At 34.2% G+C, this 22,594-nt stretch overlaps 2 protein-coding genes across 4 annotated transcripts in view; one reads left to right on the top strand and one right to left on the bottom strand.

Annotated features, from left to right (window-relative positions):
* LOC128014866 (pre-B-cell leukemia transcription factor 3-like) overlaps window positions 1-8,115 on the bottom strand; it is a 42,304-nt gene extending 34,189 nt beyond the window's left edge. Inside the window, exons 1-3 of one of the 2 annotated variants that reach the window (XM_052598553.1) lie at window positions 7,838-8,115; window positions 7,457-7,693; window positions 6,420-6,493 (exon numbers count right to left, since the gene is read on the bottom strand). In XM_052598553.1, coding sequence (XP_052454513.1) covers window positions 6,420-6,493; window positions 7,457-7,632 — 250 coding nt within the window. In that variant the 5' untranslated portion in view covers window positions 7,633-7,693; window positions 7,838-8,115. Of the gene's footprint in view, window positions 1-6,419; window positions 6,494-7,456 lie in introns of both variants that reach the window. The other variant, XM_052598554.1, reaches the window with a different exon arrangement.
* Window positions 8,116-10,992: 2,877 nt separating this feature from the next.
* The window catches only part of LOC128014869 (target of rapamycin complex 2 subunit MAPKAP1), a 29,798-nt gene continuing 18,196 nt past the window's right edge, over window positions 10,993-22,594 (top strand). Inside the window, exons 1-5 of one of the 2 annotated variants that reach the window (XM_052598560.1) lie at window positions 10,993-11,177; window positions 12,829-13,253; window positions 17,366-17,455; window positions 17,553-17,701; window positions 18,966-19,138. In XM_052598560.1, the coding sequence (XP_052454520.1) occupies window positions 12,980-13,253; window positions 17,366-17,455; window positions 17,553-17,701; window positions 18,966-19,138 (686 nt within the window). In that variant the 5' untranslated portion in view covers window positions 10,993-11,177; window positions 12,829-12,979. Of the gene's footprint in view, window positions 11,178-12,828; window positions 13,254-17,345; window positions 17,456-17,552; window positions 17,702-18,965; window positions 19,139-22,594 lie in introns of those variants that run through there. The other variant, XM_052598559.1, reaches the window with a different exon arrangement.

Raw genomic sequence — 22,594 nt, 5'->3', positions numbered from 1 at the left:
ACTCCGAGGTGTCAAGTCTGATAAACGAGAGCCGAGCTGTTCAATTTCACATTTGGTCCTCGTCATATCCAGCGCTCGGTGGTGATCATGCGCCACTGACCCACGGAGGATATTGATAAAACAATTATCTGCTCGCCGCTCATTTGATTTTCTATTTCAATTACCGCCAGTGAGGACGGGGAAAGGGAGGATTGCACTATTGATTTTCTTTTTTCTCTCTGGCAGGAGCGCGAGACTCCTTCACATGCTGCTTTGATGACACCACAGCCGTGTAATAGCACGCTGTCTCGTGTCCTTGTCTGGTTTTCAAGTCTCACTTGTTGCAATTATGTGTTTGGGGAAGAAACGGATGTTAAATCACTGTGTTAAGTCAAGACACTACAGGCAAAACCAAGGCATTTTTTTTTCCATGCACTAGGCTGTCTTGTTTAAGACTAGGAAAAAATTTACGTTTTTTTTAATGCATGTATTTTCTGATTTATGGAGTGATAAAAAGAGATCCCTCCAAAATCCCTTCTGTAATAACCTTTAACCTTTAAGTATTTTGAACCTGGCTTTATCCAGTAAATCTATGCACATTTCCAGAAAAGTTGTAATAAAAAAAAAAAAAAAATCATCTTAATATACTGTGATTAATCAAGTGGGGGAAAGTATGGTTATCTATTAGTTAATTTTTTACCATATTCACCTGTGGTGTCTTGCCTTAAGTAATATCAAGATTTTAGAAACACTAAATAGAGCCGACAAAAGTTACTATGTTATGAAAATTTATATTCTTCCAAAAATATCTAAAAAGACCAGGGATTTATATTAAGAAAGTAAATGTGATCAGTTTTGATTTTGACATTAAAGCTGTTCTTTCCCAATAAAAAACTGTCAACAAATATCTTTTTTGAAGAGTCATTTAAAAACCCATAAGTTATAACATAGCCTGACATGTCAGTTATGAGTTATGATGAATAATCACTGTGAAAACAAATTACTCAGATAGTCGAATATTCTTCAGATTAGTCCATTTATCAATATAAGCACTGTTTGCAGCCAGTATAGTGTGTGTTATCACTTTTTAGCACCAGTTAAAAGCTCTTAAACTTTATCTAATCACCTCAAACCGTGAGATTCCCAGGAGACTCTATTGACTTGACTGACAGACAGTCATAAACCAAACCTCCTAAAGAGCTGCAATGATAAAAGACAAGGGAAAAGAAGAAGTGCACTGTGGGAAAATCAAGCCCAGTGCAAAGCATTTATGAGCTCCTCCTTTTAACAAAGCAGGGTGATCTCAATCATATTCATAAACAGTATCAACATAAGTAAAGTAGTGCCAGAGTGATGGTGAAACATTGTGCATTGCATATGTTATATGCAAAATCCATTGAATGTTATTGCATCTATAATACATGTTTAATTATTTTTTTAACTAATTACATAACAGTTACTGCATTTGCATATATATTGCAATTTAATATTTAGTAAATCTTGAAGGATATGTGAACTGTATCTAAAGTTGTCCATTTATATATAGATGCTGTCATCATGGTGATATTGTATGGTGCTGTCTATCCAAATGTATGCAATATGTGTGCTAGAATGAATATGAATTCCTATGAATACTAATGAGATTACATGAACAAGCACATATTGCATCGCAGAACATATGAGGTTTTAGGCCGTTGTGCGTTTGAAGCGAGTTTTAAGCTTCCATTTGTTGCCTTATTTTTTCATCTCAGAAAAATGAAGTATATACCAACCTCCAAAATGGATATGAATAAAATATCAGTTTCTTCTCCTCAGCAGCAAATGAGGGTTCCTTGCCTTGTTAAGGCAAAGAAAATGCTGATTAAATTTTCATTTCACTGCAGTCTTTTTGCACCACACTTTCTGCTCCGAAATATCTGCTCGACGAGGGTCTATCTATCTATCTATCTATCTATCTATCTATCTATCTATCTATCTATCTATCTATCTATCTATCTATCTATCTTTTACATACTATTATAGTATTGATACATTTTTTTAATTATTTTTTTTTTTATGGTTTCAGTTTTCATTCAAATTTGTTTCAGTAATTTTCTTGTCTGCGTTTGTTATTCATTTATTTATTTTAGGGCTGGCACACAATATATCTCTACTTGTTAGATATGACTGAAATATGTATTGCGGGAAGTCACCTCTTCGACACGGCTCTGTTAGCCAATCAGAATGCATGGAGGCGGTTCTCTGCCTGTCAATCATTGCTGACATGTCTTTGGAGGGCGTCGCCCAGCTGACTGTACAAATGATTGCATATATAATCTGAAGTTGTTTTATGTCATCATCTCATTAAGCAGAGTCAAAGACAATCATTTTAGCAAAGGGGTGAACAATATACTTATTAGAAATATATTAAAAAGTGTTAAAATCTCCGAAATATAGCCTATACTTGCATTTTTCCTACAAACTTGATTTTTTAATAATAAATCATTGTCTCCAATACTGCTGTCATCACATCAAGCATTTTAGAAAACAATAGCGTTATTGTGGGGGGAAAAAAGTATTTTTAGTAGTAAAAATCATTTTAATACAGAAACATGAATGGTACAATTCAGAACTTTTATCAATAAAGTGACTGCTAGCTTATCCTCTTTTCCTCTAAAAAAGTAAGAAAAGTTATGCTTATCATAAATCCACGTCATTACTTTTACTAAAATCTGTGATCAAGGCCACTTATTCAAGGACATACAAAAAAAAAAATAATAATAATAATTTTAAAGTTTCATTTTGCAAGAATTATTCATATCTAGCTTTACAAATATTCACATTTTCTCTTTAGAAAAATGGAAGAGTAGCCAAATATAATAGCACTACCTTTTTCAATAAAAAAAGTTTTAAGTCATAAAGAATGGCCAAAGATTTAATTCCAACAAAATGAAGGAATTTCTTTACAGATTGAACAGAATTACTGTTTCGCACCTGGGAAAATAAATGGAGATCACACCTGCATTTTTTGCATTGAACGAATGCAAAAACAACTTCCTGATGTATGATAAAAAGAGGAAACGGCCTTGTGTGAAAGTCAGCTGACCGACTCATTTGATATTTTCTGTGTGTATAAAATATATGACCCTTCCCTCTCAGGTTTTTATCCCATGTGGAAAAATTCTGGACTACTGCAAATCACAAGTGGCCCTCATATCACATGCATGTCACAGGGGAAATGTCAAATCAAAAAAACATATTAAATGAACAGTGATGCAGTGATGTTTTAGCTTAATTTAGTTTACCTGTCGAGAGTGTGAGGCTGTGCTGACAGAACAAAATCAGTGTCTTTCAGATCATCTTGACAACAGACTTCATCATTTTTGCTGAATGACTTTTAAATGATGGTGCTTTGGTGATTTTACGTGATTGTATGAAATCAGTTCTCCAAACGTTCATTGCATCAACTATGAACATGTTCTCAGAACATTCTGGCAAGGTTCTCTGAAAGTTATAAAGAAACTTTATAATAAATAAAATTCTTCCAGTAATGTTAATAGATTGTACGTTCAAAATTATCTGGTCTTTAATAATGTTCTCAATTCATCATTCATAAATTTTCTAAAAGATATTAGTTGGACGTCCGTTTAACTATTTTTAAACATTAATACTTACTGTACTTGCTTCAGATAGTTCAGAAAACATGTTCACCCAAAAATTCAAATTCTGTCATCATTTTCTCACCCTCGAGTTGTTCTAAACTGGTATGGGTAACCAAACCGAACAGTTGATGGTAGCCATTGACTTTCATGGGTTTTTTTTTCATACTAAGTCAATGGCTATCTTCAGAATGTTATATTTGTGTTCAGCAGAAAAAGAGCAGGTTTGAAACAACTTGAGGGTAAGTAAATTACAAAAAAAATTTTTTTTTGGAGAAATATCCCTTTAATCTATTTCCTTATGTTCAAATAATAATAATAATAATAATAATATATACATATTTTTTTCACATTTAAAAACTGGACATTTGAAACGTTTATAGAGCACTTAGAAAACATCCCTAATTTATATGCTTCAAAGAACATTTAAATGTATTTTAACGTTTGTTTTTCCCTTAATATTTCCCTAACATTCACATAACATTCAGAACATTCTTAACATGAACATCAGCATAAAGTTCTTATTATTGTTAGCTGGGCTAATGCTTCATAAGTTGCACAATCCTTTTTGTCTTCATTTTTAGCACTAGACCACTTTTTTTAACTAGATCTAATGCATTTCTTTTTGTTTTGCTTGTAAAGTTTTTTGCTATTTTTCTTCATAAAAGACAACGTGCACACTCAGAATGCTTTTGGCTCTACTACTCACCAAGTGCAGAAAACATTTGCTCAAGAAATGTACATTGTGCTTTTATCTCTACACCGAAATAGAAGTACATAAGCAGAGAAGGAACGCCGGGGATTTAAATCAATTATGCTCCATTCTCATGTCCATTTTCCAGGCCACTGATCCATGCTGCCTGTCTCTGACAGTCCTCCACAGCCTACAGGGTAAGCAAGCTGAACACAAGCCGCCTGGGCTGAGAGAGTGTAATGATCCACCAACCACAGTCAAGTGCATCTTAACCACTGTGCAGCCTAGTTAATTGCACAACTTGCTGCTATAGTGAAAAAGACAGGGAATGCACAGGGAATGTGTATTAGAAGCGTAAACAGACTGATATTTCAGATGCATGTCTGCAATCATACATAGGTCACTTTTTAGGATCCATTGGTGAGCAAGTGATGCAATGCTAATCTTGCTAACATTACAGCATCAATATTTATGTTGATATTTATTTAACTTCTGCCATATTTTATAGTCTCTTCTAATAAAATTTTATTGCCCAAATAGATATATAATATTCAGCCAGATTGATTTAACTCATTAGCTTTTGTAAGATTGCGTCAATTTCTAAAATGCCCCCAGTAGATTTCAGAAGTGCTTACTTAATATAAAGCATGTCTGTAAATCAACCTAATGAATCAAATGCAATTGCTTTGCTGTACTTAAAGCTGACAATTGATTTTGCAGAATGAGAGACGCATATTTACAAATATGCATGCACTGCGAAAATTGTGTTTGTGAATTTATTCAGTTTGCTGAGTTGAAAAGTGGAGTTACTCACTACCTGAATGTTTAATGCACTGGCACTAGAGATGTAATGCAATGTTTTATACTACATTTACACACCTGATTGCTCCACAGAGCCAATGAATTTCCACAACTTTTCAAGACATTTGATTACATGCAAAGCAATTATTTAATTAGAAAGCAATATCAAGCAAATTAAATATTATCAAGCTGAGCATACCTAGAAAATAAAAATAAAAATAGTGATTCTGAACAAAAATATTTCTTTCAGATTTACAAACATGATCATTAGGCTCCGAAATAAAATAAGATGTAATTTACTTTTTGACAAAAAAATAAAATAAAATAAATTCAGCCTGAATAAATCTATAATTTAAAAATTGTAAATATTTAGCTTAAACCATTTTAAGTTAGTATTGCAGACCTACATAAAAATAGTTTTTGCATGATTTTGAGATTACTAAAGCGTATATTTTATTGTAAAGTTTTTACATGTATTTATTCATTTGACTGAATTCATTTCTGAACAAATAAGTTTAAGATAAAGATGTTATTTGTTTAAATATATAGCATTTATAAATAGGAATGGGTGTGCATTGAGATTGCGCCTACTGCAAATTGCACAATTTATCAACTGGAGATTCAGTTGCAAATCTGCAAAAATAATTACAGCACAATGTATGCAAATATATGTGTTTTCCTCTTTCCAGGCATAAAAATACATTGTTTATTCAATTTACAGAAAATGCATGCTGAATCTTCTTCTTTTAGAAACACAACAAAGCATGTCGACAAATGAGAAACTCTTTCTATTTTGAACTCAAGTCAGTGAGGGCCATCTACAAACATTTACAACTTCCCAAAAATACCTGACTTGTCCCTCTAAAATCAGGTGATTTTTCATTTAATATAAACATATCTCTGCCAGTCATAATCCCTCATGATAGCATGTTGGCCTAAAAATTGTGAAATACCTTGTATATACCAAGCTGATGTCGAAAGCATCTACTCTGCTATGCTTTCTTTAATAAGTAGCTGAACACTGTATGGAGTGCTCTGTTAATCAAACTGCATATTTGCTGAAAAGTACTCAAGATATCAACCACACCTTTACAAAATACGTCATCAGAAAAGACCACAAACAGCTCATTCACACTTTGGTAAGGAAGCATCTGTCAGTGTAAAACACACCATTGTCTGTAATAAATGTGAGCTTCTGCAGGACTGCTGGTGGCTTTTGTGAATGTAACAGCGGTCTGTATTGAAGAGCATCATCCGTGCAGGTGTATTATGGCAGTGTATTGTGTGGGGGATAAAGGAGCACTTACCTGTTTTCTCTTTGATTTCACAGAGCACGCTGAACAGAGCCGCTTTCATTCTGTGACAATTCAGCCCGTGCTTTCTTTCAAGAAAAAACAGGAAGGATACAGAATAACTGATCATTCATAAATATCATTAACACAGTGTTCTGCATTCAGAGTTCCTCTGCTGTGCAACTAAATTCATCACCTTGATTCCACTTGATTGCACCTCACAGCACCATGCAAGTTTAACCAGTGTTTCCCAATAGGAAACTTACATTATTATGTTTCATGTGCTTTTATAGAAAGCACTATATTTTCTATTACTTTTTTTAATAGAATTTTACTATATATTTTTTTTTTACTTTTCTTTTAATGTGTTAATGGCATACGTTTACATAAAACCATATTGTTATGATTAAAACAACACCAGTGTGGTAAATGTATTATGGTGCATAGTGTCTTGACTTATAAAGTGATAGTCTGCAACAAATGACACTATATAAGAATATTTTCTACAATTGTTAATAATAATTAAACACCAACTATATATATTTTTATAGTTTTGTTGTTCTATTTATTTAAAGTATTTTTTATTTATTTTTAAAATATTTTGCAATACTATTTTATTATTAAAATATTATAATGTATTTATATTTATACTTTTGCATATTACCTTTTACAGTTAACTGATTAATATTTATATATATATACATATATACATACATAAATATATAATTGTTACTGTTCACATTCCCCCGAAAAGCCTAAAATTGCCTGTTTAAAGTGACATCATGCCCTGCTGTAGGATATATGGCGTTTTAAATTAGTTTTATCTCTTTTTTTTTCCTGGACAGCAACTGTGCAAGTGCTACAATATTTATTTATTTATTTATTTATTTTTGTGAAGACTTTAAAAAAATGTACGTTTAATACCACACTAATAAATATTCGCCAGAGTAAAAAGTGTGTCGTGCTTGTGAGCTGCTTGTAAATACACCTTATTGTTATCAATATATTGCACCAGCATGGACAGCAATGTAAAGAGTCATTGTAAAACTAACTTTGCCTGAGCCTCGTCCAGGCTCTGGTCGGTGATGGTCATGATCTGATGCAGAATGTCTCCGATGTCCTGCTTGTTTCTCGCGTCGGTTCCGTCATGAGGCACCGGTAAAGCCACCGGGTGTCCGCTGAGGGTCACACCGACCAGGGTCTGCATCAGATGACTCTGCTCATCCATCCTCCGCCTCAAAGAGCTCTGACTTTTTTTCAAATCCACACACGAGAGATTTCGATGCCGTCTTGAATCAGTGCAATGGAAATGACGGATGCGTAAGAGTCCCGAGTGCGCGGAAACAAAAAAGTGCTTTAATAAAAAGATCCACTGATTTCCAGTATCAGAAACAGTCTAGTGCACATATGCTTTTATACTGTTCATCGTTTACCTCGTTGCAATGTTTTTTCAAAACGTTATCCCATGCAATCCAGTGGCAGCTTCTGCAAAACTTCAGAAAATCCCCCTCTATTTGATTTCCATCCTTGAATAGAAAATTAATTAGTTATAAAAATGGGATGCATATAAGCTGCTATACATCATTGGCTTTCCAGTGTTCTTTCTTCCTGTTGTTGAGCTGTGGAATAACAGACAGGTTGTTAAACGCACACCCCGCTCCTCTGGATGATCTACAGCAGATGTAATGGGTTGTGAGAATATCCGTGTGGATTCCCGTGTGCGTCTCGAGCGCAGCAGCTCCTCCTGATGATGTACCCACTTGCACAACAGTGTGCAGACAGTCGCTCCGCCCACCCGGGGTCTGCAAATGTGCATCTGTGCTCATACATATATGTCCAAAGAGTCTGGACGATGCTCAGTCAAAGTTTTAAAATGACATTACATTGCCGCCAACGCTTATCCAATGTATCAATAGCAATTTATTAACACGAGGCTTCTTCGTGCGTCACCTAAAAAAAAAAAAAAGTATATATATATATATATATATATATATATATAATTTTTTTTTTTTTTTTTTTTTTTTGTCATACGATATGGGGTAAGTTGTCACACACAATTAGTACAATACCATTCAGTGGCGGTTCTAGATTGAAATACACCCTGGGCGAGACCCCTTTCGAGCACCAGCACCCCCCCCCCCTCCCCCAATGAGGGCCAGTGAGCAGGGTCGGTTGACAGAGGCTCATCCTCACCAGTGGGACTAAGTGGGGGTTCAGATCCAGGCATTTCTATCAGACGGCATATTGGCATATTACTCAAAACACATAGCAGTGAAAAAACACAGTCCTACTCATAAATTATCAGAAATATTAAAGTTACATTAAATTGCAGTTGTCCAGTTGTCTTGTAGCCCACACACACACACACACACACACACACACAAACACACATGATATGCACACCTGAAAGCTCATGCTGGGGAGAAGTAGAGGAAAAGAGGTCTTCATCCTCAATATCAGATATTTGTGGAGACATGTGTAGCGGAGGAGGTGGTTGGCTCATCCTGACCAGTGGTAGAGGATGCTCCAAAATATTTTAGAAGTGCCCCTGAAATTGCAATTGAACTGCATTTGAAATCAAAAGACCATAGGATAATGTTTTATAAAGCTAAAACAGCCTGGGGTCAAATTGACTCAAAACATAATAGAAGGGTTACATAAACATGCCCTTACACACTAAATGTCTGTCATTACACGCTATATCCTCCTAGACCCGGAAAAAAAACATGTATTTATTTTATTATTTCCCCCCATATCATCAGATTGTTTAGAGCATAGAAACAAATAGTAAAAAAATATATATATATATATTGAAAAATTATATTTTATTCATGTTATGCTATGGTCACTGGGACTCAGTTGTTTAAAAAATAAAATTACTTTAAATTATATGTATAGGCAAAAACAATGGGATTTTATTTTTTAATCACCAAAAACTTTTTGGGTTTCAAGATATTTTTCAACCAAAATTTGTATATTAATCTAACTTTCATGGAGGTGCCATTAGGTTACTGCCTCAAATTATACGCATGACACACTTTCAGTTATGACTTGTAAAACTATACTTAGGAAACTATACTTAGCATACTGTGTAGCAAATAAATAGCAAATGTTCGTCTTTAACCTACAGATTTGAAAATGCCGTTGGTTACTTACAGGGCCTAACGTTAAAAAAATGATGGAAATCATAACTGAACTTGTAACAGCTTTATTGCAAAGCACAATATTATAAATTAGATCTCGTGATTGAGTTGAAACCAAATAATTGTTGTATAAGAATAGCAAGCATCATAGTAAAAAGGCTAACAAAGAGTTATACCCACCACCAATTAACATTAGCCCTTCATTCATGAAATGGATACTGTAATCATACAGAGACAATAGTTGCATACCTTTATCTTTTGCTCGTTTCTCCTCTTTTTTTTCGAAATTGGGCTCCTGGCTTTGACCTTTTCTTCTCCATCTCTGTTTATTTGGCACTCGACAATCAACAGATTTCCCATCCCCCCAACTGTCACTCAGGACCAGAAGTCAAGACTAAACCAATTCACCTTGATGACCGCATAATCGTTTTGTATTACCTAGTTTCATTTTCAGGAACTATAGGCCTGTATTATAACATTATGAATGAAATGTGCGTTATTTGGAAGAAAGTCGAGGTGTGTGACTGACTTTAGCCTATTATTAATTATATTACTAGTGTGGATCCCCCGTCCCCGTCCACCCCCGCCCTGTCCGTGCCATTTGAGAGAGACCCAGAGGTGAAATGTCGCACGCCGCGCGCCTCTCGCCCCACAACACAAAGCTTCTGTGCGCATTTTCAGTGTACATTTTCAGCAAGCAGGGGCGCCGGCAGCTGCAGGGAGCGCCGATTTGCCAATTCCACACACAGTGAAATTATATAAATGATGAAAAACCGCTTCGCGACACAGATGATTTTTTGTTTATCTGCTCGTGATGCCGCCCCCAATGTGTCACGAAAAAATGACGCCCCGGGCGGCTGCCCGGTTCGCCCGTGCCTAAAACCGCTACTGATACCATTTATATGTATTTGATATCCCCCATCCTTGTCTACCTCGACATCTTATTCTATTCTATTCAAACTGTAGCACACCACATTAAAAAAAAAAAAAAAAAAAAACTGTCACTTATTTTTTATTATTATTATTATTATCTCTGTGTTGAAGCCTCTGTCGCTAAAACAAAATCATTATGTTAAAATACTTGGCAATAAAGCGGTTTCTGACTCCTGATCAGAGAAAGTTATTAATTGTAGATATTGTATTTTGTGAAGTTTTGAACATGCCTCTTAATATAAGAATGTAAATATGTAAATTATGTAAATAAAGAAAAAGGGCAAATTAAAAGGAATCAGGTAAAATAATCGCATTAAATTAAAACAATATTTTAAATAACACAATAAAAAAATAAAAATAAAATACGATAAAATAAAATAAAATCTCTCTGTTTGTCTATCTATTTTATTAATTGTTAACAATCTATCTGTGATTGGCTGCGCGTCTAGTCCATCCCTTGTTCTAGTCTAGAGGGTGTTTCCCTTAGCGGTCTACTTCCGGTATGAGGGGTAAACCCACAGGAAGTAGCCTACTGGACCACCATCACAGGAACAACAACAGAGTAAACAGACACGTTTATTCTGTTTTTGGGACGATATCTCCACAATTATGAGATGAGAAAGTCCAGTCAGTGCCTCGCTGGGACGGTGTGGCCCGTCTGTGATGGTTTGAGCCGCTGTTATAGGCACGAATGAAGGTAATAATGCGCGGATGTTTGAGGCTCATCGAGCAGATTAGCACGAGCTTTAGCGGGGCCCGACCAGCGCGTCCACTCAGCTCTTACTACGCTTTTTCCTTCCAAAAATATCAGTAAAATGTAATGTTATTCACATTAGACAGCAACGAGAGTACATGTGTGACCAGCTCGCCCTCATAACGAACGAAGTTAATGTGTTTAATGATCAGAAATTGATAGTTTTCTGGCTAATTAGCATTTAGCATTATTTGTTATTTTGTTTATTTTGTTATTGTGTGGTGTAACAATAAGGCATGGGTGTCCTTGCTTATGTCCTGTGGTGGTTAGGAAGGCTGTTTGTTGTCTTTCATGTGACAGGAGCGATCATGACAGCTAGTTAACAGCTAGTTAACAGTTAGTAACTAACCAACTGTGTGTGTGTTTGCTTTACTGTGTGTTGCTATCATCAACATCCTCATAAGAACAATAATAGAGCCTTGAATACTGGTTCATGCATTAAACCTGTGTGTATCGTCCTAAACTTTAATTTATTGAACTTTTTTTGGCACAGTTTACTAAACAGAAAAATGCAATTTGCAATGTTGGCCAAAAAATATAATTCGGATCGTTTGTAATGTAAATTAGTGAGATCTTTTATAGTAGTATAAGAGACTACTGACATCAAATATGTATACATTTTTTCTTTTCATTTATTATAAAATGATGAAAAAAAGACCTCTGACACTAGCTTGCTCTATTCTTTTTCTATTCTGTTTTTTTTTTTTTGTTTAATTATTATATTATTTAAAAGCCCTTGGTACGTTTTCTGTGTTTAAGCTAACAGAGACTTGTTATAGCACTTGTGTATCATTGCTCTTTTGTTGTTTTTGATTGCTTCCATTGTCCTCATTTGTAAGTCGCTCTGGATAAAAGTGTCTGCTAAATGTCTAAATAAATATAATCAGTCACTTAGTTAAGATTTCACATCATGAAAAAAAAAGTTAAGAATGAGATCAAGGTGGATGTTTTTACATTTATGTTAAAAGACCTCTGATTTACTAAACATTTTAAACTATCAGTCAGACGAATGTCAGTAGGTTGTGAATAGCAGAATTTTCAGCAAAGTTTTAATCATGTAGAAATTTGCATATCAAGAATGATACATTAGGCTTTATAAACTTAAAGGGTTAGTTAACCCAAAAGTGAAAATTATGTCATTAATAACTCACCCTCATGTCGTTCCAAACCCGTAAGACCTCCGTTTATCTTCGGTACACAGTTTAAGATATTTTAGATTTAGTCCGAGAGCTCTCAGTCCCTCCATTTAAAATGCATGTACGGTCTACTGTCCATGTCCAGAAAGGCAAGAAAAACATCATCAAAGTAGTCCATGTGACATCAGAGGGTCAGTTACAATTTGTTGAATCATCGTAAATACATTTTGGTCCCAAAAAAAATTATGACTTCATTTAGCATTGTCTTCTCTTCCGGGTCTGTTGTGAGCGTGTTCACAACACTGCAGTGACGTGTTATCTTTGTTATTGCAGCGTCATGAACGTGAGTTATTAATGACATAGTTTTTATTTTTGGGTTAACTAACCCTTTAATGTATTGTGCAAGTCACTGTATGATATTTGTAGCTGATATAATGTATCATCTGGTTACCCAGCAGGCAGGCATCCATGTCCCACCATGGAGAGGAGAAAATAACCCCAAAAAGAAGGAAAAGAAGACGCTGCATTGCTGAGGAAATCTTCAGCCTCTAACTCCAATCCGGACGGAAAACCGGAGAGTGCCCGAGGGGCGAGGGGCTGGTGTTCAGAATGGCTTTCCTCGACAACCCTGCCATCATCCTGGCCCACATCCGGCAGTCGCACGTGACCAGTGATGACACCGGGATGTGCGAGATGGTCCTGATCGACCACGACGTGGATCTGGAGAAGTGCCATTCGTCTGCGGCGTCCGCTGGTGGAGGCTCGTCCGGGGGTTCGTTTGGAGACGGCAGCGGTGGAGGAGACGGCCAGACCTGCGATCTCTCTCAGTCTGTCGACATCACCTCCAGCTGGGACTTTGGCATCCGTCGGCGCTCCAACACAGGCAAGTAGCTGTCTGACTCTTAGACTCTCTTCTTTCGGGGCTCTGAATCCAGCTTACTGATGTAGTTGGTACTGGTAAAAACGAAACGCCCAAAACCTTCTCACCCTTGGTTTTAAGATCGTTAGATGAGACGAGAAAAGCAAATATTTCCCAGTTGCACTTTATTTTTACATTTGCGCAATTTCCAACATTTTTGTGTGTTTACAGCTTTCGGCTAGATTTGTTACGAGAACCGGTTGTGAACCTGTTGTCACAGAAACTTGGAAGGCTTCTCTGTAGCTATTCACCTAAAGTAAAAGTTCAAGGATTAACTCTTAACTCTTAAGTTTTAATTAATCACTGCCCAATTTTATTCCCTTAATGTTGTGTCCATTTTTCCGTGTGTTATCAAAAATGGTATTGATTATCTGTATCATTCAAGGCATTGTACTGAAGTTAGAAATTCTTTTGTGTCACTCAGCCATTTAAAACGTAGATCAGTTTTTTGATTTATGAGAAATGTAGCATTCCATCACTTACTCCTAAATGGCCTGCAGTGCATGGGTGCCGTCAGAATGAGAGTCCAAACAGCTGAGAAAAACATCACAATAATCCACAGCACTCCAGTCCATCAGTTAATGGCTTGTGAAGTGGAAAGCTGTGTGTTTGTAAGAATCAAATCCATCAATATGTTTTTAACTTGAAAACTGTTGGCATTAGATTTTAGATTGTGTATTTTTATTGTTGCTGAAAATCTGAACTCATTTGATGACTGGCTGTTGAGGGCCATAAATGCAATTGAGTGCAATTGAAAAAAATGCTTCCTAAATAGAGATCCTTCATAGAACCTGAAAAAATTGTTAATGCAATCCTTAAAGAGTCAAAATCTTTAAGTGGAATCAGAATCAGAGCCAGAATGTTTCATTTTCTTATTCCCATCCCTGCTGCTTACTGATTATTATAAATAGGCTGAAAGCATGGAGCAAAGCGAAGCAGAAACTTAGGCTGGATTTAAACACTATGACCTGGTTGCACTGACGGGGCATAGGTTAAACCAGGATTAGGCCATAGTTCGGTTAGGAGATTTAAGTAGCTTTTATAAATGTGCCTTAGTTTATAAACACTACTGATGTGCATCTTCAGACAAATCAGAGGCAGTGACAGATTTTAAGATAAGTAAGTGCTAGTTTCTCTCAGTTAAAACAGACCAGACATGCTCTGGGACTAGGCTGAAGCCTGGTCTGTGAAACTGAGGGGAAGTCCTTACTGTATCAACCACTCAGAATTGAGCAGGAAAGATTATCTGTATTCCTGATTTACATAAATAAAAAGGAAATTTTACAATGCATTTTGATTTCACTACGTACAATTTAAAATGAAATGAATTGTTTCTTAGGGGTATTTTATTTTGTTATCTGATTTTTTTCTTTTCTGTGATCAAGAGTTAATCGGATTGTGCTTGTTGGTTGGGAATGCTGATCATATTTTGCTTTTAATACAATATGACAGTATAGGATTAGGCATAATTATGTGAGTCTCATTATGTTATGCTTGTTCAAACAGTTGTAGGTCAGTGTAAGGACTGATATACTGATGGCTGGTTATGTTGAGGTTTGTTCCTGAAGTCATTCAGTTTCAGCCCGTACCTTTTATCACGGCAGCTGTTGAAATGCACATTAATCCTGGGCTAGAGATTGATCATCACTAGCACTCCAGCGCTGTAACATTGATGAAATGGATGTGGCTTAGCTCTGGTTTTGGGATGCTTTTGTCGGGCTCGGAAATATTTCTCTATTATGAACAACCTGTGCCCAGGACAAAAAGACAGTTTCGTGAGACCTGAGCCAATTTAATGGGGTTGAAATCCAACTACGTAGGTGCTGCAGACAATGAAACAAAAAAAAAAAATTATAAAATAAACAAAAGCGGTCACTGGGACGGTGCCCTTTCAAAAGGTGCTAATTTGTAAGTTTTGGGTACTAATAGGTATCTTTAAGGTAGTAATATACACCCTTATGGGGAACAATGAATAAATAAATACAATTTTGAACATTTAATCACATTTAAAATATAATATATAGTCAAACTAAAATTTTGTTAGACACCAGATATAGTTTTTGATATTTTTTTAACTAGTAGGCGCAGGATACTATAGTTCATTTATGTGTTTATTAAGTGTTGATAGCAAAATAAAGTGAACTGTGACCTATTATATTCAAAAATTCTTCATACAGTTGATTATCGGTAATATTGATAAAAATTTGGGACCAAAAAATTATTCAGACACTTTGACCTGACCATGTTTTGCTTAAGTGTCTGACATAAATTTTGTCTTGTCATATTTTATCATAATTAAAACACTGATAATGTGTGAAATGTTGAAGATGTTTTAGAAAATTTAGAACCATCACTTTTTTTCAGAATTAGTATATTGTTAAATTTGACATATATATATATATATATATATATATATATATATATATATATATATATATATATATATATATATATACCTGTTACACTGGAATACAATGGAACATTATTTCATCCACATTTCGACGCTTTATATTCACAAAGGTTTTTTGAAACAAAAAAATATCCATTTGACTTTTATTTACCATGATTTTTATGCATTTAAAATCACTTTTTTTATTTTATTTTTGATTTAGCCACGTCTCATATAAATATAAATAGATATATAGATATAAATAATGATAATGCTTATATAGATATAAATAATGCTAATTAAAAAATTCTGTCTAATTTCATGTCTAGTATAATAAGTGTTCAATAATGTGAATCTTCAAAGCTCCTGTCAGGCAGGGTACAGTCTAACATACACACTGTGAAGTGGAAAAGATACTTAATATATGTTCTTGCTTTACTGTTGAAGCAATAGTCACCTAGATGAAAATATAATTTCCTTCTAATGTTGCATTTCAAATTTCAATGTGACACATTTCAAAATGCATGAAGCGTTTGCCTTCACATATTTGTGGATGAGAGTGTATTTCGTGCTTTATGGTCACATATATTTGCGCTGTGCATCTGTAATTGTGCTTTTTTTTGGCACTGTGTGGAAAAATAACCTTCATGTGGAACCTCTCAGACCAATCAAAAAGAGCAAAAATCCTTAAAGAGAAAGTTTTGCCATTTAAGCGGATTAAATTTGCATACATGCTGCATATTTGTACTTGCTCTCAAAATAGCAGCCAAGTGCTTTCTATCCAAACACTTGAAGTGCACAAATTGGACTAGTTTTAATCTAACATGTTCCAAACACATAAAAAAGCATACCAAACGAGGAGCAAATGCAGCTTGAAGACTATATGTGTTTGTCACAGAATGTTTAGAATTCATTTTTATGTGTTTTGAAAATAAAATATAATGTACTTCATGACCTCATGAAGTAAATGGAAATGTCTTGTACTTCTGTGTAGATATTCTGGTATATCCGCTGACCTGAATGAGTAAGTTGAGAGCGTTTTAACACCATTCAATTTCAGTCTTTTGTTTTCCTTTGTGACATTTTCATGACATTTTAAAAATTCTCATTACTGTAATGGGGAAAAATATGGTTTATAAAAATATGATATATTATTAAATTAGTTTTGTAAAGTACAAAACTTAAAGTATACATCAAGGTAGTATTTGCTGGACTAGATTTAATAATAATAATAAATAAAATGATTGTGTAGAGACAGGATTAGCAGCTTTTCTATGTTCTAGTAATGAAGAATGAGTTTTTTTTTTTTTTTTTTTTTGAGGGGATAATAATAATAATGTGTTTTATAAATCTAACAGGTCTTAAATAATTTCACAATAAAAAAAGAAAAAAAAAAGAAAATCTATTTTAATTTTGAATTGAAATATGATGTGGGCACTTCTTTGGGAGCTTATTGAAGAAGAAAACCAAGACTAATTTAGTAGTGAGCCAAGTTTGACATTGATTTGTTATGACAAGCGCTTTAATATTTAAATGCATTTCTAGTCTAAGATTTATTATAGATTAAAAGGTATGATAACCCGCTGCAGGTGAATCCAGCCCTTGTATTTGATAATCACTGTTATAATATGCATGAAAGGGCCATACCACTGACACTGTTAACAGATCAAGGTCTTTTCATTTAAAGCTCAAAGACTGGAGCGACTGAGGAAAGAACGACAGAACCAGATCAAGTGCAAAAACATCCAGTGGAAAGAGAGAAGCTCGTCTCAATCAGGTACAGTAGCCATACTCCAAAGAGAAGTTTGCTTTCATTTATTTCTTGTCCTCTGAATATTTTGTCACACTATCTTGATTTAATTTTTTCTTTGTAGCAGACGACTTGAGCTCACTTTTTGAAAAGAAGGACTTTAAGGACAGGCCCCGGAGCACAGGCAGTAAATCCACCCTCTCGCTGCGGCTCGAACAGTGTCCTCAGCAGCTCAACAACCCCTTCAATGAGTACTCCAAATTTGATGGCAAGGTGAGCACTTTTGTGTCTAGACCTAGTACAATTACAGGCTGGATTATCCTTTAATTCTGAGGTCTTTCAAAGTCAACATGAATTAAACATGTACTTTCTCAATAAATGTCCATGGTCTGGAAAACTAAATAAAATCTAAGCTTCCCTTTGTGATTATATATAATTTGACTGGTTAAAATATATATTAATTTTTAGATTTACTTTCCGTATTCATTTAATTTTAGTTAAAGATTTAGTATTTTTGGGGTAACGTTTTAACATTAACTAAGCAAGAACAATCCTTCTACAGCATTTATTAATCTTATGTTAATTTCATCTTTTACTAATGCATTAGTCAAATCAAAAGTTAACAGTAGTTAATGCACTGTGAATTAACATGAACTAACATTAACAAAGATTAATAAATACAGTAATAAATGTATTGTTCATTGTTTGTTCATTAATTAATGCATTAACTAACATTAATGGAACCTTATTCTAAATCGTTACAGTTTTTTGTGTGTTTTTACCATTTATAGAATTTTTAGTATTAATTATTATTTTTTATAGTAATTATGTCTAAACAGTTTTAAAAGTTGCCTTTTTTATATGTATTATTTTTCTATTTTTCTATTTTATAGATTATTATTATTTTTAATATGGTTATTGTTTCAGTCAACTATAATAAACCTGATCATTATTAATTGGTCATCATGCAAGGCTGAAAATTTCCTCTCTTGCATGATAAAAAAATGTACATGGTCAAGAAATGACTTCCAAACGTAATGTTGAAACCTCACCTTTAACAGAAATTATTGAGAAACTGCTGGTGTCATGCGGTTTTCTCTCCTGTCTCCTTGCGTTAAGATTAGCTCTTGGCTTTAACACCTTCGCAGGAAAGAGAAAGACTGCCGTTTACATTTTTTTCACAGACACAGTAGTTTGTCATTGTTCATCACTTACAGCCGCCTTTATCACCTGTTCCCCCTTTGGCTCTTTAGATTCATGTTTTTACATTCTGTTTTCTGTGATGTGAATTTGTCAGGAATGCAATAAGTCTGTTCCACTTCCAATAACAGCTAGCTTTTTTGCTACTTGTAATGACAGTTTAAGAGAAAACTAGATTATTTAGAGAATAAAGATCATTAATAAAGTCAGAACGTGACACAAACCAAATTCAAACCTGCACCTACAGAGTGTGCACCAAGGCTCAGTATAAATTTTTAATCTATTTTCTTACTTTTTGCTTTGAATTTTGCAGTATCTTTTCCTTTTTCTTTTCCAGGGCCATGTTGGTACAACGGCAACCAAAAAAATTGACGTCTACCTCTCAATGCAGTCGACCCAAGAAAAGCTTCACCCCATGACGGTGGTCACGATGGCCAACGCTCGGGTCCACGATCTTATCGGGCTCATCTGCTGGCAGTACACCAGTGAGGGCCGCGAACCCAAACTCACGTTAGTAGAAAAAAGCTTTTTACACATGCATCCTATATAAGATGTTGATATCTCTTTCCTAATGTGAAAATTTAGGAGCACATAAACTACTTGAGGGAAGTTTTTCCATAATAAAAAGAAACGAGCATTCATTTAATTTCTAAATATTTGTAAACTGTATTTATTTAATAATTATGTAACTATTTATATTTTAAACATTGACTTAAGTGCAAGATGCATTTTGTGTACAAAGAAAAAATATGTTATGTGTAAATTGTGATATGCACAATTAAAATGATAATGTTTTAGATTTAGGATGTAAGAATGTAAAATTGTTTACTCCTCACATTTTTATTTAATTAAATCATCACCTATTGAATTTTAATAATCATACTATTATTATGGTTAACTAAAACTATTTTTTGTTACAAAAAAAAAGTTAACTAAAATGAAATATAAAAACGTAAACTTAATGTATTTCAGTTTATTATTTTTATAGCCAAGGCAAAAAAAACATTTATTTTCAATTATTTTAACTTAATGTACTAAAATAATGAAAACTTGAAAATACTAAGTACTGAAATAAAACTAATAATAAAAAAAACTATACAGACTTTTTGAAGAAGAAAAAAAAACAAAATTACTAAAACTTTTAGTTTAAATTTTAATGAAAGCAGAAAATATAAAAATAAAACCTAATTCAAAATATCAAATTTTTTTTTAAATAATACTGCATTAAGCTATATAGCAATTCCTGATTTCCAGCTCCAAATTTAAGGCTTCTAACAATTATAAATAAGACTTTTGTTATGCCATTGTTATTATTATAATTTTCTTATGAAATAAAAAAATACTTTAAAGAACAGTGGGAACCTACTTTTTATTCGCACATGTATCCTAAATACATTTTGCACACATCTATTTTTATTCACAAATGCAAGTGAAGTGCTCGCACTGTCGATCCCTGCTTACTGTATACTTGTTTACAGTGCCTTAAATAAAATATGTTTGTTATCAACCTGCTTGGAAAGTGCTGCTCCCCAAGTAATGATCCTTCCCAGAGGCATTTATATTCCTTTCCCATCTACCTCTGCTGTTAATGCCAGTCTTGACCTTTCCCAGCAAAGCTAGGGAATCCCCTGGGTTTCTTTCTCATCTCCTCATTCAGTACGTCTCCGAGGTTTGCTGACCGAATAGTGCAGGAATTTTCTCCCTGGTACAATATGAAGATTTATACTTCGGTCAGATTGAGGAGAGGGTGACCATTAAAATAGAGAGGAGACCAGGAAAAAAAAAGCAAGATTCCCTCTTGGGCAGCATGGTGCCTCGCACAGACAGTCTTGGTGGTTGATGTGAGACCTGATTGGCATATCAATGAGTGTTTCCCCCTGGAGGAGGGTCAGGCTGTAGTGAGGAAGAGATGCGGGACTTGTGTGGGGTTTAAATGAGTCGGCTACCTCCGTTCGGCTCTAGCCATTACTAAAAAGCTGCTTTTGAGTGAGGATCAAGGTAAAGGGACGCCCCTCTTGAATTCAGAAACAATTCTTTCAAGACATTCAGATCGCTGTCAAGGTGAGCCAACAATTTCCCAAAAAAAATCCCTCTCTCCTATGGTTCTGCCAATCCAGTTTTTGAGTATTTTATTAGCGTGAACCCCTTTTGCATCTGGTATTATCATCCAGACACAATCACAAATTAAATTGAGTCAGGATGACACATGACTTGAATTATCGTAAGATTCACACTGCAAGGTCTTCATGACAAACTGCCAGAATAAAGGTTTGGTTTTTGTTAAATAAATGATAACAGGAATTATTATGATTGCATGCTAAATAATAATTTTAAGGAAGAGTATTTACATGTTTTAACCTGTACAATATACTACTTTGTTTGACCAATATGTTTTGTTCCAAATTGTTTTCTTTTTGATTACATTGTAAAATGTTTATTAAGTTGTTGAAGTTTGTCAGTTCATTTCTTTAGACAATTTTTATGTTAAATCATAGAATTCACAATCCAGAAAAAAATAAGATCCTCAAAAAAAACAGTCCTCAAATACACACCGCAAATCAAAAGACTTCATGACAAACTGCCAAAATAAAAGTTTGGTTTAATGTGAAGAAATTATGACAGCCTTATATTACCATTGTACAGTGGAAAGTTTATTTTGTGTTCGAACCCAATCCCAAACTCACTCCCTGACATTAGATGGCTTTTAATGAAAAACTGAAATACCCCGGTACACATCGAATCCTATTTGATCTGCAATTCCTCTCCATAACAACTCCCTCTTATCTGTTTTTTTATAGTCACTGTCAGGTTTGTCATAAAGCCCTTTTGTTCAACTCCAATGAGACCAGCAGCCCTACATGCATCTTGTGTTGATGCATCTTCTTGGTTTACTTACTTCCTCCAAAGATTTAACCATGAAAACCAATGAAGTTAACTCTTCCCAGTGCTTCTCTTTTGATTGATACTCATTCTGTGCCAGGCTGCATCCCAACAAACCCTCAATGACTAGCCCCTGTTTAAATGCCCTGACTCATAAATTGTGTCTGGGTGCTTTTGTGTGATGTTTCTGTTGTTCTCGTCTAGGGTCGGGAGAGCGACGTTGGCCTTTATCACCAGTCCTTCAGAAACACTTTCACACAGACACAAACTAAATAATACACAAGTCGCGGTTTGGGAAACTTGTAGTTTTGAGAAATTATTTTAATACTTTTTGATTTAATGGTCAGAAGTTATGTCAGTATTAATTATTTATTAATTAAATTACAATAATATTTAAAACGCATGATACTTGTTATATAATTTTTCTTAAAAAAAAAACGCAATGCACAATGCTAATTTGAAAATTAATGATTTTTTTTAAATAAAGGGATTCAATAAGTAATTTGCAAGAAAATTATTTAGTTTATTAAAATATATATTTTTTTACATATTTCTTTAAACTTTACAAAAATTGTATTGTTTTTTAATTTGTTTAATTTGTTTAATTTTTTTTTTTGTATGCCTTACTAAATTTATATTAGTAAATGGTATTAGTAAATAATATTATTCTGTATTATTAACAAATTACTATGATTTAGTTTTATATAGTATATTATATATATATTAGTATACTAGTTATAAACAAGCGTGAACTACACCTTGACTCTTATTTTGTAATGTCTAAACTTTACTATTGCCAGCTGTTCATATAAAAGATGGAGAAAAATGATGTACTCTTATAGACAGTGTATTACAATATAAACATCATAATTCATCAACACTAGATCTTAAGCAATCGCTTGCCATAAATGCTTGGCTTTCATCGATTGTGAAATGCTTTGAAACTGCGAGTCTGAAGAACGTGTAATAGTGCAGTGTTTTTACTTTCAAAACATGCAGCTCTCATTTAATCATACGCTTTTGAAGTTTACTAATCACATAATAACCACATTAGGCTTTATTGTGAACCCTGTTTTTTCATACACA

Source organism: Carassius gibelio, chromosome A5 (genome assembly GCF_023724105.1).
Source record: "Carassius gibelio isolate Cgi1373 ecotype wild population from Czech Republic chromosome A5, carGib1.2-hapl.c, whole genome shotgun sequence".
Taxonomy (NCBI): domain Eukaryota; kingdom Metazoa; phylum Chordata; class Actinopteri; order Cypriniformes; family Cyprinidae; genus Carassius; species Carassius gibelio.
This window is presented reverse-complemented; position numbering and strand designations above follow the sequence as displayed.